The 19,608-nt window shown below is 42.1% G+C and overlaps 1 protein-coding gene across 2 annotated transcripts in view; it reads left to right on the forward strand.

Moving 5' to 3' along the window:
* LOC139582582 (cytosolic 5'-nucleotidase 1A-like) overlaps positions 1-19,608 on the forward strand; it is a 45,642-nt gene that overhangs the window by 2,453 nt on the left and 23,581 nt on the right. The window contains exons 3-6 of one of the 2 annotated variants that reach the window (XR_011676384.1): positions 1,347-1,476; positions 1,770-1,892; positions 2,801-2,988; positions 3,317-4,149. Coding sequence is in view for 1 of the 2 variants with exons in the window: in XM_071412712.1 (XP_071268813.1) it covers positions 1,347-1,476; positions 1,770-1,892; positions 2,801-2,988; positions 3,317-3,694 (819 nt within the window). In the remaining variant the exon portion in view is untranslated. Of the gene's footprint in view, positions 1-1,346; positions 1,477-1,769; positions 1,893-2,800; positions 2,989-3,316; positions 4,913-19,608 lie in introns of those variants that run through there. The other variant, XM_071412712.1, reaches the window with a different exon arrangement.

The following is a 19,608-nucleotide window of genomic DNA, read 5'->3' on the forward strand; positions in this document are numbered from 1 at the left end:
TCATTGTTGAATTTGCGATCTCCAAATTGTTGTGTAATGTTTATGTCCAATGGCCGATGAGCACGAATGCATTTTATCTATCATTTTCTCTTCATTATTTCTCTTCATGTGACAAGGATTAAAAAGGATTTGCCAGTACATTGTTGACTTGATTCATGATGATGACTGGTAGCTAAGATTTTGAAAGTATGAAGTTCAGTCCAATCAAAGCTACTGTAGATATAATGTGATTTGACATCATTTCTGTGACCAATTGTCACGTTCCTGACCTGTTTTCTGTTGTTTTTGTATGTGTTTAGTCGGTCAGGGCGTGAGTTGGGGTGGGCATTCTATGTTATGTGTATCTATGTTGGTTAATGGGTTACCTGATATGGTTCTCAATTAGAGGCAGGTGTAATTCATTTCCTCTGATTGAGAACCATATTAAGGTAGGATGTTCTCACTGTTTGTTTGTGGGTGATTGTCTTCCGTGTCTGTGTTTGTCGCGCCACACGGGACTGTTTCGGTTTGTGTAGTCTATTCCTGTTCTGCGTGTTTATGTAAGTTTTTCCAGTTCAGGTCTGTCTACGTCGTTTTGTTATTTTGTTAATTATCAAGTGTAGTTCGTTTTCGTCTTGTTTAATAAATTCATCATGTCTTCATTACCCGTTGCGTCTTGGTCCAATCTCTCTCCTCAAGACGATCGTTACACCAATAACCTTGAGTCTTCTTGGAAGGGCACTTGTAATATAATTCTATGGCAGGACCCAAAGGGCTAAACTGTTGGATGTCTACCCTTACTAAGGACTGAAGCTTGGCGATTGCGTAAGGTTCCCATGAGTGACAGAACACTGAGCCAATCACGGTGCAATGCTCCTATTTTCTGCTGGCTTGCCCCACCACCACAGAAAGCACTGAGCTAGGAGAAACACCTGCATTTTGGAGCTGTCTTACTCAAGTAAACAAAAAAGAGACCATGTTTGTATGGGGCTTTATAAACTAAATTATATATATATATTTTTTACATTGTTTGCAAACTGATATGTGACATTCATTAATGCCAAAATAACATGCAAAACAGGCAAGCCCCCCCCCAAAAAAAAAATATGTATTTATATATTATATATATATATCTGCCCCACCTGTCCTGAATCACGGGTCACCACTAGTGTTTGCACATGTTACAATTTGGGACTGAATATTCTGAAGCAACATCCTAGAAGTAGTTGCTCTAGTACAAACCAGACAAGTTTTGTCATTGTTTCTTAATCCCTGTGTCAATTCTGTCCTGAAAACACACACACACACTCATACACACACACACACACACACACACACACACACACACACACACACACACACTGCAGGCTCTGATGACGGTAAACTCCAGACTGAGGCAGCTCTACCCCGACAGTGAGGAACTGTTTGATATCGTCCTGATGACTAATAACCACGCCCAGGTCGGGGTGCGCCTCATCAACAGCATCAACCACTACGGTCCGTATAACACGCATACAACACGCCTACATGCTCTGCCACGCTTACTGCAATCTTACAGCCACGCCTACAATGTTATAAGACATACCTGTTTTGCAAAGTATGTTCATGTGTCATTGAATGATTGGACATCCAAGTTTATGCTGTTCTTTTGACCAAATATGTTGTTTTTAATGTTTATATGCTGTTGTTCATGATATGTAGTGGCAATCTTTGGCTACCAGCCTGATGACCATACCATCATATTTCTATGAGTTTCTGTTAAAAAAACAATGGTTCCCTCTACCTAACAGATTTAACCATTGAGAGATTCTGTATGACCGGAGGGCAAAGCCCCATTGGCTATCTGAAGGCCTACATGACCAACCTGTACCTCTCCAAGGATGGAGAGAAAGTCACCGAGGCCATTGAGGAGGGTAGGTGGTGATGCTACTGGTTTAGGATGGACTGGTTTAGGTTGGCATGGATGCTAAGTCAAAAACTGTAGATGTACATTGTGGTAACACTTTATAGTATAGCCTACAGCTGTAATGCATGGATGATGCTGTTGTAATAGGTTGTGACTAGATGGTATACAGCCAAGGACAAGTTTACAATTGAACTACCATAAGAGTTTGGACTTAATTTTGGAGAGGATGAGTCGGATTTCACTGTTAGTGTTACACACAACATAATTGTGCAGTTTCAGTTAATAAAACTGACGATTGTTTTATTTTTGTTGAAAGTACTGATGATGAGGGTACTGTTGCTTGTATGTGTGTGCTTGCTGTAACTGTCACCTACTAATGTCATCCCCCTGTCACCCTATGAAGCTAGTTCCACAGTAGTTGCAGAATGAAGGACATTGGGTCCCGGTGTTGTTGCCATTCATGTTCACCCCATTGGGTAGACTGTATCACGGTGACATCTAGATGCTTACCAATATGAGTTATTTCTCGGGTAGTACAAGACTAAAATCCTAGACAAAAATTAACACAAATTGGTCACGTTATACTAGCTACCGCCGGCGACTCAGTGAAAGTACAGCTGTCCAGTGAGAAGCACAACGCCGGTGCACTGGTCATTCACACTGGTTTGCCCTGTCGTCGTTATTACAGAGGGCAATAACGTCAGCTAATTGTCATCGCCTAGTGACTCATAGCTAGCTAACTAATCTAACTCTCTAGCTAGCTGATGCCATAGTAACAGAAACAGACAAATCGCACAGCGAGAGAATGGCAATTTTTGCGTCACTTCCGTAGCTTTATACCATCTAGCCATAACTGTTGTAAGCGTTGCAAGAATTGTTATGAGCATGTATAAGCCCCTTATGTCTTATAAACAGGCATTGCTGCAGCGACCATGTTTGCATCTGGAGATGTGGAGAACCAGCTTTCTGACACACAGCTGAAAGTAGCTTTTGACGGGGATGCAGTTCTCTTCTCTGACGAGTCAGAGATCATCGTGAAACAACACGGCCTGGACACGTTCTTTGAGCACGAGAAGGAATTTGAGAACAAACCTCTTGCACAGGTGATCATGAGAGGACTCAGAATACATGTCTCCATTTTATGTTAGCTTTTGACATGGTCGTTTGTGTCAGATTTCCATGATTTCCTTATCTCCCTATAGAGGGCTTATAGATTTTCAACAAACTAGCAACAAACATTTTAACTAACTATCCCATTATTCCTAATACTAGACCTAACCCTTTCCTTATCCCTACCAAGTTGTTGCATATCTAAAGATCATCTATAATAGGGGGCTAGCCCAATAAAGTGGAACCCATTTATGTATTATATGCTTTGGACAAAAGTAAAAACAATACTATGCTAACCCTATGTCTCATTGTTTCACTCAGGGTCCCTTGAAGTGTTTCCTGGAGGCGCTGGGGAAGCTCCAGAGAAAGTTCTACGCCAAGAATGAGCGTATGAACTGCCCCATTCGTACCTACCTGGTAACAGCCCGCAGTGCAGCCAGCTCAGGGGCCCGTGTCCTCAAGACCCTCAGGAGCTGGGGCCTGGAGATCGACGAAGCCCTGTTCCTAGCCGGGGCCCCCAAAGGGCCCCTCCTGCAGAAGATCCGGCCCCACATATTCTTTGACGACCAGATGTTCCACATCGAGGGAGCCAAGGAGCTGGGGACCATCGCTGCACACGTGCCTTATGGGATCGGACAGAAGTATCACAAGGGGAAACTTATTGAGCAGCCTGACAAAGATGTCAAAGACAAGAAGTGAAGAGCCTCCTAGTGGTGGGGAGATATCATACGTTATGCAAATGCTTAGTTGCACACAACCCTGTCATCAGCTGTAGGACCTTTATTGTTTATCAGGATTTTGTATTATTTCTCATTTTTACACTTTATTACAAACATCTTTATCAGAGAATGTTGTATTAACAGGAGAGAAAAACACATAGTTTAGGACTGTAGATGTAATACTCACATCAGGGACCAATGTCACCTAATGTTCTCTGTCATAAGGAGAGAAATAATCACTTTCCTACAATCCTCATCCTCATCACCATCACATTGTAGTCTTTAATAGTATTTGGTAAAATATGTAGTTTTTTATGAAAATGTATGTCAGTGTGTTCAAATTTTGTATAGTGTATTCAAATTTTACACATGAAAGTATATTTAGCAAAAGGTATTTTATATCTTTAGATATGCGCACTCTAGTAAACGTACAAGGTAGAATGGTTATTGATATGAAGCGCTGCAACAAAAAAAAATGCGTTTTGGTTTTACTGCACACCATACAAAACAGACATTAACACATTATTATTTATTATTTACACTTAGATGCAGTCATGATCTTAAGCACTTACAAATTCGTAACATATTGTAAGAAATGGAATTCGAAACATTTTTTGTATTTTTTTTGCAGGACATGACATCACACAAAATGGATGATGTAGTACACAATTGTGCATATTTTTCGGGGACCCATTTTGGCCTGTGAGCATGACTTTAAAAAATATTGTCTAAAATATACTAAACTTTAGAAGCAACACTTTAATATTCAATAATTATTTTTGCTATCCAAGCATTGTTCTAGTCTATTCCATTTTCTTATTCCATTTAAAAAATATTTGTTTTTAGACGCAAGAAATCTCACCTTGCTCTTAGTAAAGCTGAATTAGGCTATATGGCTATATCAACATCTCAAGCAAGCTAGTTCAACATATCTATTCCACTAGTAAAATGTTACATGTCAGGTATTTTGTTACAAATAGTTTACAGTTGAATATAGAGTACGTAGAAGGACAGTCTATATTGTATGTTGAACATTAACTATTTGTATTTTTTCTTTTTTGTGTGTTAACACATATTTTTGGAATTATTCAAATGTCTATTTTTAAGAATATCCCGTCTGTATTTTTTCACTTTTAACTTAACATAAAGATTTATCATGTGCATATTGCAGTAAGGTTAAATAAAGGTTTAAAATAGATGTGAATGGTTGATTCATGTTTTTATGTATTATCCACACATTGATACAAACCCGATTGAGATGTTGTGGCAGGACCTGAAACAAGAAGTTCATCCTCGAAAACCCACAAATATCGCTGAGTTAAAGCAGTTCTGCATGTAAGAGTGGGCCAAAATTCCTCAACAGTGACGTGAGAGACTGAACAACAACTACAGGAAGTGTTTGGTTGTGGTCATTGCAGCAAAATGGGATACAAGCAGTTATTGAATGTAAGGGGGTAATTACTGTATCACACTGGGACATTGGGTGTTGTATAACTGTTTATAAAAAAAATGAAATAAGTATCACATTTTTTATTATTTGTTCAGTCAGGCTCCTTTAATCTAATTTTAGGTTTTGGTTGAAGATCTAGTAACATTCAGTGTAAAAGATTAGCAAAAATAGAGAAAATCAGAAAGGGGGAAATACTTTTTCAGGGCACTGTATATAATGTGTGGATTCCCCTAGAGTCTGAATGTTAGGAGATGATCACACATGACTAGTGTATCTGTTGGTTATAAGTATGTGTCAGGATGGGGGATCCATTGGGGACAACACTTGACTGTATCCTGCTCGCAGGGGGCTAGCATGTGGCACGCCTTTAGACTGTGTTACATAGTAGTGACACAACACATACACAGGGATATGTCTGCATAATGCCAACAGGAAACTGTGATATGATAATGACATGTCTATTTATAGCTTCCTGAGGCCCTGCAATTACATTTTGTCCACTCTAATGGACATTTGTTTTTGGTCTGTATCTCTGAGGACATACATGCCACTGTGTTAGGTCCTGTTGTCCCTTTGAGAGACATTCTGGGCTTTTCAATGATATCACATGTGCAGGGGTGTGAACTGGAGAACTTTATCTTCCTGGTTTTTAAAAATGGCTGCCAACTTAATTAGAACAGTTTATGGTAAGAAAAAAGGTAAGGCCGGAATTCAATCTGATCGTGCTTTGTCAGCAATGCAGGTTTTAAAGGCAATGTGCCCGCGTTCGCGGAGACCACATTCACAGTAAACACTACATATGTTGGCTAATGGCGCATTGTCCAAATCTACAGTCAGATTCAATCCTGGCCTAAGTGTGTGTTGTTGTGTCATTATATATTTTGTTAGTTTGATATTCTATTCTGTTTCTAGTAAGTCAAATATCTCAGAAACAGTTTGGTGAGTTTTCAGAGCAGTGTAATATTTGATTCAGTACAATTAGAGCTAAATAAGAGCTTGTTTATACTGTAATGTCCTCTTTAGTGGACATCAGGATGCATCAACTATGTTTTCTATACTGTACCCTTTTACTGTAATGTAACATGGTTCATATGTTCTATTAACCTATTCCTTATGTTCATTACAGAGCACATACAATAAAACATAAACAAATATATGCTATTTCTTTACAAACTAGTGTAATAAAGATAGATCTGTACACACTTCAGTGGATTTTACAGTGGCTTTACATTTCCTTAGTACTCTGATTTTCTAGTTTACCCTACTTTGGGACAAGAAAGTTCTGCTAGCATACATTCCTGATTCAGTTAAGCAAACAAGGAATTGTATTGCAGTTGGTATGTCTTTTTGTCAGATCAGATTGGGTATAATCTATTTGCTGTATCTCCCTTTTAGTTTGGAATGCTTACAATGTCATCACCTATTTCATTTTCTCTTCCCTTTCCTCATTTCTTGTCACGCCCTGATCTGTTTTACCTGTCCTTGTGCTTGTCTCCACCCCCTCCAGGTGTCGCCCATCTTCCCCATTTTCCCCTGTGTATTTATACCTGTATTTCCTGTCTGTCTGTTGCCAGTTCATCTTGTTTGTTCAAGTCAACCAGCGCTTCTCTTGTTTTCTCCTCCTCCTGGTTTCGACCCTTGCCTGTCCAGACTCTGAGCCTGCCTGCCGTCCTGTGCCTTTGCCACTACTCTGGATTATCGACCCCTGCCCTCCTTGACCTGTCGTTTCCCTGCCCCGGTCGATACAATAAACATTGTTACTTCAACACAGTCTGCACTTGGGTCTTACCTGAAACCTGATATTTATCTCATTCCAACCACATTCTATGTGTTCTAATCTTTCTAAATCACCTGCTTGATCATCCCATCACATCCCTGGCCTCTCCTCCCTCCCTTTCAGTTTCTCCATAGCACTGTTACAGGCACGTCGCCATCTTGGTTCATCTTTTAGCCAGCATGGTGTCTAACCTCTGCTTGTTACTGATAATAACCTTATATATCACTGAAATGGATGACGGGAATTCAGATTTCATGGAACAGAGCTGAAATACCTTACTTTACAAGTTGTAGTAAACTTAATAGGCTAACTAAAACTTTTGACAAGTCCTCTCAATTTACAGATGTATACATTTTAAGTTGGATGAGCTATAATTGTCACGCCCTGATCTGTTTCACCTGTCCTTGTGATTGTCTCCTCCCCCTCCAGGTGTCGCTTATTTTCCCTGGTGTATTTATCCCTGTGTTTCCTGTCTCTCTGTGCCAGTTCATCTTGTATGTTCAAGTCAACCAGCATGTTTTTCCAGTGCGCCTTCTTTTCTATTCTATTTTACTAGTCCTCCCGGTTTTGACACTTGCCTGTTTTTCTGGACTCCATTCCCGCCTGCCTGACCATTCTGCCTGCCCTGACCTTGAGCCTGCCTGCCATTCTGTACATCTGAACTGGTTTTGACCTTTTGCCTGTCCACAACCAGTCTCTTGCCTACCCCTTTTGGATTGTTAATAAACATCTTAGACTCTAACCATCTGCATCTGGGTCTCGCCTTGTGTCCTTATAATAATATAGTAATTTTCTCAACTATGGAAATTAATTTGTTATTGACAGATGGCTGCTATATATTTTTTACTTTGGTTGAGACAAGTATGTTAATTATTGTACTTAGAGTCCCTTTTGACTCCTTTCCTGTTTCAGTCAAAATCCAATCAATGGACCAGACATCCTGAATCTGTTTTAAGGCCAGATTCCACTCCCATGTACTCATGTGTCATTGCCAAACAATGAAGCAACATGATTGTTATGACAAAGAGGGGCAAGGATTGGAATGTTAGCACATACAGTACAAACTTGATTTCTCCAGTCTAGACCAGACAGTGGGTTCTCAAAGCTGTCCCGAGTAACCACAGACCACAAAACAAATCCATTTACTTTGTTGTTGCTATATCTGTTTTAATGCATCATATTTCAGCCTCTGAAAACCAGTATATGTTTTAATTGTAAACTGGTTCCTGAGAAGTAAATTAACTCAAATAAAGTAAAATACATGCTGAAAGCCAGATGTATTTTAAACCAACACAGTATTCTAAATTGTGGCTCTCAGCAAACTAAACTCTCTTGTTTGATCAACATAGCTATTTCTGTTGCAAAGGCAAACTTCAATATTTACGTTCACACACTATTGTTTTTCAAACTCAATTCACATTGAGCAAAAATCATTGGGTTGATTGAGTATTTAATATCAGCTCAACAAATTCCCAATTTTAGGTCCAGTCAACTTGGAAATCTAAGCTCACTGGACTTTTTCTAAGGGTGTTGATCCCTTTTGTGAACTCAGTGCAGTTTGCTTAATTTAGTCCAGCGTGAACGCTCCAGAGGAACTCAGACGACTCAAAAGAGCCCCAGAAGCGGACCCAGCTGAGACCATCTCAAGAGGTGGTCTGTGTTCCATTTGCTTGAATTCTTCAGTCCGGTTCCTTTTTTTAGGACAATGTGAACAAAGCTCTCCAGGTTCGTCACTTTTTCTGTGTGATGAGATTACTCGATCCGGTAGAATACGATGATACGAGCGCTTATTTCAGAGAGCGTTACGTAAACCACGCCCCAGTGGGCAGAGCTAGGCATGTTAGACTGGGACACGTTTTAATGCGATAAAAAGCCTCTCATTTTACAGTGGGTCCGCAATGGTTCTGTATAGCATTGCTATCCTAATATATTTGAGACCAGTGTATTGCAATTAATTTTGTCTGTGACTTAATAAGTAAAATATCTTTGTATTTGTATTTATTATGGATCCTAATTAGTTCCTGCCAAGGCAGCATCTACTCTTCCTGGGGTCCAGCAAAATTAAGACAGTTACACCATTTTAAAAACATTACAATACATTCACAACAGATTTCACAACACATTAAGTGTGTGCCCTCAGGTCCCTACTCTACTACCACATATTTACAACACGAAATCCATTTGTACGTGTGTGTATAGAGCATTTGTTATCGCGTGTGTGTGTATGCATGTGTCTGTGCCTGTGTTTGTGTCTCTTCACAGTCCCCGCGGTTCCATAAGGTGTATTTGTATCTGTTTTTAAATCTAATTCTACTGCTTGTATCAGTTACTTGATGTGGAATAGAGTTCCATGAACTCATGGCTCTATGTAGTACTGTCTGTTCTGGACCTGGGGACTGTGAAGAGATCTCTGGCGGCATGTCTTGTGGGGTATGCATGGGTGTCCGAGCTGTGTGCCAGTAGTTCAAACAGACAGTTCAGTGCATTCAACATGTCAACCGTAGTCCACACGATTGAACCGTAGTCCATATGCAACAAAACTAGGGCCTGTAGGACTTGCCTTTTTGATAGTGCTGTTAAGAGTGGCAGAGCAGTGCTTTATTATGGACATACTTCTCCCCATCTTAGATACTGTTGTAACAATATGTTTTGACCATGACAGTTTTTAGTCTAGGGTTACTCCAAGCAGTTTAGTCATCATAACTTGCTAAATTTCCACATTATTCACTACAAAATTGAATTGAGGTTTAGGGTTTAGAGAATGATTTGACCCAAATACAAGGCGTTAGTTTTGAAAAAAATATTTATGACTAACTTATTCCTTGCTACCCATTCTGAAACTAACTGCAGCTCTTTGTTGAGTGTTGCTGTAATTTCAGTCGCTGTAGTAGCTGACGTGTATAGCGTTGAGTCATCTGCATACATAGACACACTGACAAAGAAATGATCAGTCCATAATTTTAATGGTAGGTTTATTTGAACAGTGAGAGACAGAATAATAACAAAAAAATGCGAATCAATTTCTAACATTTTTGACATGTTTTTCTGGATTTTTTTGTTGTTATTCTGTCTCTCACTGTTCAAATAAACCTACCATTAAAATTATAGACTGATCATTTCTTTGTCAGTGGGCAAACGTACAAAATCAGCAGGGGATCAAATACTTTTCCCCCTCACTGTACAACCAGCAATACCAAGAAAGGCCAGTAGGTGGTATTGGTACTGTACACTGTGCACGGGTGCAGTTTTCGTAAATACAATGAACATGGTGTGATGTCATCTAAAAGAATCTCCATTGAGAACCATCACAAAGTTGGTCTCCGTATTGAATTGACCTTTTAATTTGACTTTTTCTGATACATTTATATAGTCATTAAATATGTGCCGCTGGCCTGAGTCTACTACAATAGCTTTACAAGAACAAAAAGCTCAAAATAAGTACAATTCTAAAAGTGAAAGAACTACTTCAATGAATAACCCCAAAAAATCAACCAAAATATCCTTCAAAAATACTGATTTATTTTTCAGTCAGTGTCTCAACTCTTCAAACAGCAGCTATGGACAAGTATGTCACACAAAGTATGCAATTTTAAATAAGAATAACAAAATAAATAATTAGTATGTGTACTGTCATGTACTAAAAAGGTCCCTGAGGACCACTCAAAACCTTGCCTCAAAATATGCAGGGGTTCCAGTACCCAAAAAAGGTTGAGAACCACTGCTACACACACTACTGAACAAAAGAACCGAACATATGTTTGCCGGTTTCAATGGATCCAACAAATTGCTGGCAGATATTTTCCCTCAACACTGTCCAGCCTGTCTTTATGTACATTATAGACAACTACGCCATTCAGTCTCTCTTGGCCCATGCTGGTCCGTAACCAAGTCTTTAACCTGCGGAGTACCAAGTCTTTAACCTGCGGAGTGCACTGAAACTCCTCTCAGCCTCACATGAAGACACTGGCACCACAAACAAAAAATTCTGATCAGCACCTCAACTTGGTCAACCAACCCCCACACCTCCACTGGAACCCTCCTGAGGACCTCTGCTGCCTCTCCACTGCTGCTACAGGGGTATTGGTTGCAAAAGACAGGCAACTGCACTGAAAGAGAATCTATGTTCAGCTCTGGGTACTGATCTAGAGACTCATCTAACTCCCCCGTGAGAAGCGCTGTTTCCAACTTTTGCAGGACATTTAGACTGTCCTGGTCAAAACAGTCGCCAGACTGAACCTCCACACCATCCAACACTTAAACAAATTCTGCCCTATACTGATCCACTGTTTTGCCAGCAAATCGTCTTGAGTGTGTCTCAATGGATTCAATGGAGTCAATCAATGTTGTTGCTTTCTCATACAGTGCAAGGTAGTTTTCATAATTTCTTCTGTTAACCCCATGCACTGGATAACTGGGCACTGATTGGATTTCGCTGGTGTGCTGTTACAGTTACAAAGTGGCGGTGGGTTTGGCAGTTTTGATGTGCTGTGAATTTTACAATGGCTTTTCTCCCGTTCCTAAATCCTGCACTAATGAAGGCAGCATCTGCTCTTTGGCCAAAAGATGGCTAGCTTGAAAACCCTTGGCTACAGTGAAAACATAACACTCCTTATATTGATGGATTATAATGTAGCCATGGGAAATCGCGAAACCATCTCTCTTGAAACGTCAACACTATAAAATGTGGGTGTGGCTGATATGGTTTTGTACCATCCCAGGGGTAACTGGACAATGCTGTGCCACTGTCCCCTATACTGGTGCTGCTGGCAACAAGGTTGGCACCTGGTCCTGCCGTGGCTGTGACATTATTCTCTGAAGTCTCTCTCCCTGGCTCTTTCCCTTTCACCACCCTCACTGACTCACAGTCTGTCTCCTAGAAAATAAATAAGGTGTTTGCCATACTCGTAACTACCGGTACCCAAAACTACACAATTAATCACAACAGCAATACCATTGCCTTAAACAAATCTTAGTTCAGTCACCAGTTTAAGTTGAGAGTGGGGGTATCCATGGCATTTTCCAATTATGTCCCTATTTTACAAGTCTAAAAAACATTTCATAACGTTGCCAAACAAAGACTCAACAAACTTACCTGAGACTCCCTGTCCTTGCTCATCTGTCCCCAGCTCTGCTGTCTGTTTGCCATCTGTTGCCTGATCTGCCTAATGACATCATTGTGAAACATTTATATTAGCATTTCACTTTCTTATTAGCATTTTATCAACTAGTCTTTGAGATATTAGGCTACTAGGGTTCTTACTTTGCGTTTTGGTGTACTGAAAAATACTCCGATGTCTGTCTTTTTTCTGCCATTTTTCTACCTGGCTGGCTGGCTACACACACAGTGTGCAGGTTATTTACAGTAGGAGATGGGCTTCTATCATCTTCTATCATTCTAGATGGGTTTCGATCTAAAAGGTAGCTGCTAGTCAGCTAGCAAATGTGAAACGGATTGCAGTGACAAGGGTTGACAGCTGTATGAGTTCACCATTTACACATCGTATGCGGCAACCTTTTGTAAATTTAATATAGTTTGTTTTATATTGGCTGGCTTCCAACAATAGCTGAATTTGCAGAGCTAGCGAGCACCAATTACGTTGGCGTTTGCTATAATCTTTGCTATCGTCAGTTTACTCCAAGATCGGCACACAGGTGATTCAAAGTCCCCTAGCGACAATTTAGCTTTTGCAACGAGGCCATTACATATATTTAAGACAATGGTAGAAGAGAGTGTAGTTCTGTTCAGTTTGGAGTTCAGTTTATTGCTAACCTTATCACAGGGATGTCAAAGCACTACAGCTACATGCTGATCTTGGAATAAACTGACATTAGAAAATATTCCATATTTGATTAATCCACATAAATGGAATAGGTACTAGCTAGCTTGCTAGCTAATGTTTGCCTTAGTTTGCTCGCTGGCTGTGCAAATTCAGCTATTGTGTGTGTGTGAACCCTGCCAACATAAAAGAAAACATCATTATGGTGCGATTGACTGGATTAACCTCACGTTAGTTACGTGTATTGAGTGCCTTTCAGACGGTAGACACGAACCCTCTGTTACCTTGCCAGTTAAGGAACACACAACATTGCATTGATAGTGTAGCGACCCGCACAGACAGCTGTGTGTTATGTGTTAGGCTAGTAGGTGGTTGTGTTGTACTGACCAGTACCCAGTGTCCGCGGGGTCCGACATGTCAATCAACCTGCTATCTGCCAATCACGGGAATGCCTGGAATGTTCTGATGCCGGGCATCCTGGCGGTTGGCGGAGTGGCGTGGAGGGGGGTTGGGCAGGGGGATGGAGCATTGGAAGTTAAGACCAGGTTCAGCCTTTGTTCTCTCTCTTACGTCTGGGATTCACAAGAGAAGGTCACGATTGGCTTGTGGGTTATCTTCCATTTATTTGGCGTGGGCTACGGCCAAACAGTAGCCTGTGTAAAGTTGGTTTAATAAACCGTCAATTCGCAAACTCAACCCTCTGTCTGGACAATTGTTCATTTATGATCTAGTCAGGTCATTCCATTGGTGTCAGAAGTAAAAACGTTGGTAAAGGTTAGCCAGCTAGCTAGCTGACTTATGTGGCTAGCTACCGTAGGTGAGAACGGGGGTTGAAAATGCTTTGAGGGGATCCGAAAGTGAAGGTGGAGGTAGGGGCCGATTATGGCCAAGGAGGTGCGTGTGCATGGACGTCGGAGGTTCTGGCTGAGGAGATCGCCAGGGCGTCGGAGCCCAGAGGCCACTTGAGGGAGGACGTTAGAGTGATGGTGGCTGAAGCGGGCATGAGTGGTAACAGCCCGCAGCGCAGCCAGCTCAGGGCCCTGTGTCCTCAAGACCCTCAGGAGCTGGGGCCTGGAGATTGACGAGGCCCTGTTCCTAGCCGGGGCCCCCAAAGTGCCCCTCCTGCAGAAGATCCGACCCCACCTATTCTTTGACAACCAAATGTTCCACATTGAGGGAACCAAGGAGCCGGGTACCATCACAAGGGGGCACTATTGAGCAGCCAAATATGTGAAAGACAAGAGGTAGAGAGCCTCCTAGTAGAGCTAAATAAGAGCTTGTTTATACTGTGATGTCCTCTTTAGTGGACATCAGGATGCATCAACTATGTTCTCTATACTGTACCATTTTACTGTAATGTAAAATGGTTCATATGTTCTATTAACCTATTCCTTATGTTCACTACAGAGCACATACAATAAAACGTAAGAGATATATGCTATTTCTTTACACACTAGTGTACTAAATATATCTCTGTACACACTTGTGCATATTGTTCAGTCGATTTTACAGTGGCTTTACATTTCCTTAGTACGCTGATTTTCTAGTTTACCCTACTTTGGGACAGGAAAGTTCTGCTAACATACGTTCCTGATTCAGTTAAGCAAGCGAGGAGTTGTATTGCAGTTGATATGTATTTTTGTCAGATCGCGTTGGGTATAATCTATTTGCTGTATCTCCCTTTTAGTTTGGAATGCTTACAATGTCATCACGTATTTAACTTTCTCTTCTCTTTCCTCATTTCTTGTCACGCGCTGATCTGTTTCACCTGTCCTTGTGCTTGTCTCCACCCTCTCTAGGTGTCGCCCATCTTCCCCATTATCCCCTGTGTATTTATACCTGTTTTCTGTCTGTCTGTTGCCAGTTCGTCTTGTTTGTTCAAGTCCACCAGCGTTTTGTCTCTGCTCCTGCTTTAACCCAGTCTCTCTTTTTTCTCGTCCTCCTGGTTTCGACCATTGCCTGACCTGACTCTGAGCCTGCCTGCCATCCTGTACCTTTGCCCCACTACCCTGGATTATCGACCCCTGCCTGCCTTGACCTGTCGTTTGCCTGCCCCGGTTGTTACAATAAACATTGTTACTTCAACACAGTCTGCAATTGGGTCTTACCTGAAACCTGATAGTAAGAACTGGCCATGACTGACCCAGCAGACTTGGACCAGCTCCGCAACACCATCTCCTCCCAAGGAGCCCTCATTGGTAGACACGAGGAGATGCTTCGTGGTCCGATGGAAGGGTTACAGGACGTGGCTGAACTTCACAACCTATGCTGTGGAGTTCCTCACGCTGACAGCGGAGGGTACCTGGAACCCAGAAGCGCTGTTCGACACATTCCTGCATGCATTATCGGAGGGGGTAAAGGACGAGCTTGCAGCCCGGGAACTACCGCCGGATCTCGACTCACTTATCGCCTTAACCATCCGGATCGATGGACGGTTACGGGAACATAGAGGGAGAAGAGGTCCCAATCGCTCACTCAAGGATCCCACCTTGCATCTGAAGAACTCCGGAGGTCCCGGAGAGGACCCGAGCTTACCAGAGTTCCTCCAAGAGCCTCCGAAGACTGCCGAGTTGCCTCTTCCCGAGCCGATGCAGCTCGGCAGGGCTAGGCTGTCTCCAGCCGAACGCGCACGCAGACTTAACACCCAGAGTTGTCTGTATTGCGGTACTGTCGGTCATTATGTGTCTACCTGTCCCTTCAAGAGAACTAGCTCATTTGTAGGAATGAGTAATCTGGTGGGTCTTAAGTATAATTTAGCTTTTCCCCCTACTCGTCCCCTTCTCCATGCCACGCTGCTGTGGGGCAACCAGTCCAAGTCTCTCCAGATACTCATCGACTCGGGGGCCGATATGACTCTTATGGACGATACCCTGGCGTCCAAGACAGCTATTTCTGGTCCAAGCTGGGAATTCTCACTCAACCCCTCTCCATTCCCATGGATGTTAGAGCGCTGGACGGGCACTTTATAGGCCGGGTCACCCACCATACCACCCCCATCAATCTACGAGTGTCGGGGAACCACTGCGAGACGATCCAATTCCTGCTAATTGAGTCTCCGCAGGTTCCTGTGGTATTGGGATTCTCTTGGCTCCAGCGACACAATCCCTCGATTGACTGGTCTACTGGTGAGATCATGGGCTGGACAGCGTTCTGCAATGCTCGTTGTCTGAAATCAGCTCTGCCTGCCCCGGGACGTCTTCTTGGTGGCTTGGAAATTGCCTTGGACCTCTCCGCAAGTTCCGCAGAGTACCAGGACCTCCGGGATTGGTTCAGTAAGGCATGGGCCACTTCGCTTCCGCAACACCAACCGGTATCCAACAAGGTTAAGCCTGAGGCACTGGTACGCCGCTATAGTGCCGTGGCTACTACCCCTGGTAGCCGAGACCTTTCCCCCCCGCTCCAAGATCATTAGCCCCTCTGCTATTCGTCCTCTGTTGCCCGGTACCCTCTGTATTTTTCCTACCTTTTCTGTGTCTAGAGTTAAAACCATGTCTGACTGCCCCCTGTCTCCTGTTTCCAGGCCCACCCCTCTCCCCTGTCTCATCGATGGCCAACCGGTGTATATGGTGAGACACCTCCTGAAGGTTTGACCTTGGGGAAGGGGATTCCAGTACCTGGTTGACTGGGAGGGTTCTGGCCCAGAGGAGAGGTGCTGGGTCTCCGCTAGGGACATCCTGGACCCAGGCCTCATCTCTGAATTCCAGTGCCGGCAACCAGCTCAACAAGGTATGCGCCTGGGTAGGACGCCGGGGGGCGTCCCAAGAGGGGGGGTACCGTCACGCCCTGATCTTTCACCTGTCCATGTGCTTGTCTCCACCCCCTCCAGGTGTCGCCTATCTTCCCCATTATCCCCTGTGTATTTCTACCTGTGTTTTCTGTCAGTTGCCAGTTCATCTTGTTTCTTGAAGTCAACCAGCGTTTTGTCTCAGCTCCTGCTTTTCCTTTCCCGTTTCAGTCATAATCCAATCAATGGACCAGACATCCTGAATCTGTTTTAAGGCCAAATTCCACTCCCATGTACTCATGTGTCATTGCCAAACAATGAAGCAACATGATTGTTATGACAAAGAGGGGCAAGGATTGGAATGTTAGCACATACAGTACAAACTTGATTTCTCCAGTCTAGACCAGACAGTGGGTTCTCAAAGCTGTCCCGAGTAACCACAGACCACAAAACAAATCCATTTACTTTGTTGTTGCTATATCTGTTTTAATGCATCATATTTCAGCCTCTGAAAACCAGTATATGTTTTAATTGTAAACTGGTTCCTGAGAAGTAAATTAACTCAAATAAAGTAAAATACATGCTGAAAGCCAGTTCTATTTTAAGCCAACACAGTATTCTAAATTGTGGGTCTCAGCAAACTAAACTCTCTTGTTTGATCAACACAGCTATTTCTGTTGCAAAGGCCAACTTCAATATTTACGTTCACACACTATTGTTTTTCAAACTCAATTCACATTGAGCAAAAATCATTGGGTTGATTGAGTATTTAATATCAGCTCAACAAATTCCCAATTTTAGGTCCAGTCAACTTGGAAATCTAAGCTCACTGGACTTTTTCTAAGGGTGTTGATCCCTTTCAGACAATATTTGTGAACTCAGTGCACTTCACTTAAGGCTGGGATCCCGTTAACGGGATCGATATGACAACAGCCAGTGAAGGTGCAGGGCCCCATATTCAAACCAACAGAAATCTCATAATTAAAATTCTTTAGACATGCAAGTATTTTACACCATTTTAAAGATAAACTTGTTGTTAATCCCACCACAGTGTCCGATTTCAAAAAGGCTTTACGACGAAAGCACAACATATCATTATGTTAGGTCAGCACCTATTCACAGAAAAACACAGGCATTTTTCCAGCCAAAGAGAGGAGATACAAAAAGCAGAAATAGAGATAAAATGAATCACTAACTTTTGATGATCTTCATCAGATGACACTCATAGGACTTCATGTTACACAATACATGTATGTTTTGTTCGATAAAGTTCATATTTATATCAACAATCTCAGTTTACATTGGCGCGTTATGTTCAGTAATGTTTTGCCTCCAAAACATCCGGTGATTTTGCAGAGTGCCACATCAATTTACAGAAATACTCATAATAAACATTGATAAAATGGAACTTTAGATAAACCTCTCCTTAATGCAACCGCTGTGTCAGATTTTAAAAAAACTTGGAAAAAAAAGCACACCATGCTATAATCTGAGTACAGCGCTCAGAGCCCAAACAAGCCATGAAGATATCCGCCATGTTGTGGAGTCAACAGATGTCAGAATAGCATTATAAATATTCACTTACCTTTGATGATCTTCATCAGAATGCACTCCCAGGAATCCCAGTTCCACAATAAATGTTTGATTTGTTCCATAAAGTCCATCATTTATGTCCAAATACCTCCTAGAATCAATCTTTAGGATGTTTTTAACATAAATCTTCAATAATGTTCCAACCGGAGAATTCCTTTGTCTTCAGAAATGCAATGGAAGGCAAGCTAACGCTCTCACGTGAACGCGCCTGGTCAGCTCATGGCACTCTGCCAGACCCATGACTCAAAGAGCCCTCATTCCCCCCTCCTTCACAGTAGAAGTATCAAACAAGGTTCTAAAGACTGTTGACATCTAGTGGAAGCCTTAGGAAGTGCAATATGACCAATATCCCACTGTATAGTCGATAGGCGATGAGTTGAAAACCTACAAACCTCAGATTTCCCACTTCCTGGTTGGATTTTTTCTCAGGTTTTTACCTGCCATATGATTTCTGTTATACTCACAGACATCATTCAAACAGTTTTAGAAACTTCAGAGTGTTTTCTATCCAAATCTACTAATAATATGCATATTTTAGCAACTGGGCCCGAGTAGCAGGCAGTTTACTCTGGGCACCTTATTCATCCAAGCTACTCAATACTGCCCCCAGCCATAAGAAGTCCAGCGTGAACGCTCCAGAGGAACTCAGACCACTCAAAAGAGCCCCAGAAGTTAACCCAACTGAGACCATCTCAAGAGGTGGTCTGTGTTCCATTTGCTTGAATTCTTCGGTCCGGTACCTTTTTTAGGGCAATGTGAACACAAAGCTCTCCAGGTTCGTCATTATTTCTGTGTGATGAGATTACTCAATCCAGTGGAATACGATGATACGAGCGCGTATTTCAGAGAGCGCTCCGTAAGCCACGACCCCAGTGGGCAGAGCTAGGCATGTTAGTGTCACGCCCTGACCATAGAGAGCCCTCGAGGTTCTCTATGTGTAATAGGTTAGGGCGTGACTAGGGGGGTTTCTAGTTATTGTGTTTCTATGTTGGTGTGTATGGTTCCCAATTGGAGGCAGCTGATGATTGTTACCTCTAATTGGGGATCATACTTAGTGTGTTCCTTTTCCCACCTGCGATGTGGGATATTGTTTTGTTTAGAGTTAGTGCCTATGTGCGCTACGTATTTGCACGTTCGTTAAATCTTTGATGTTGTTTGGAAGTTCACTATAATAAATGTGTGGAACTCTACTCACGCTGCGCTTTGGTCCACTTATTTATACAACGATCATGACAGTTGGACTGGGACACGTTTTAATACGATAAAAAGCTTCTCATTTTACAGTGGGTCCGCAATGGTTCTGTATAGCATTGTTATGCTAATATATTTGAGACCAGTGTATAGAATTATTTTGTTGTCTGTGACTTAAGTTAAATATCTTTGTATTTGTATTTATTATGGATCCCCATTAGTTCCTGCCAAGGCAGCATCTACTCTTCCTGGGGTCCAGCAAAATTAAGGCAGTTACACAATTTTAAAAACATTACGATACATTTACAACAGATAAGTGTTTGCACTCAGGCCTCTACCCTACTACCACATATCTACAACACAATCCATTTGTATATGTGTG

This window comes from Salvelinus alpinus, chromosome 8 (genome assembly GCF_045679555.1).
Source record: "Salvelinus alpinus chromosome 8, SLU_Salpinus.1, whole genome shotgun sequence".
Lineage (NCBI taxonomy): Eukaryota > Metazoa > Chordata > Actinopteri > Salmoniformes > Salmonidae > Salvelinus > Salvelinus alpinus.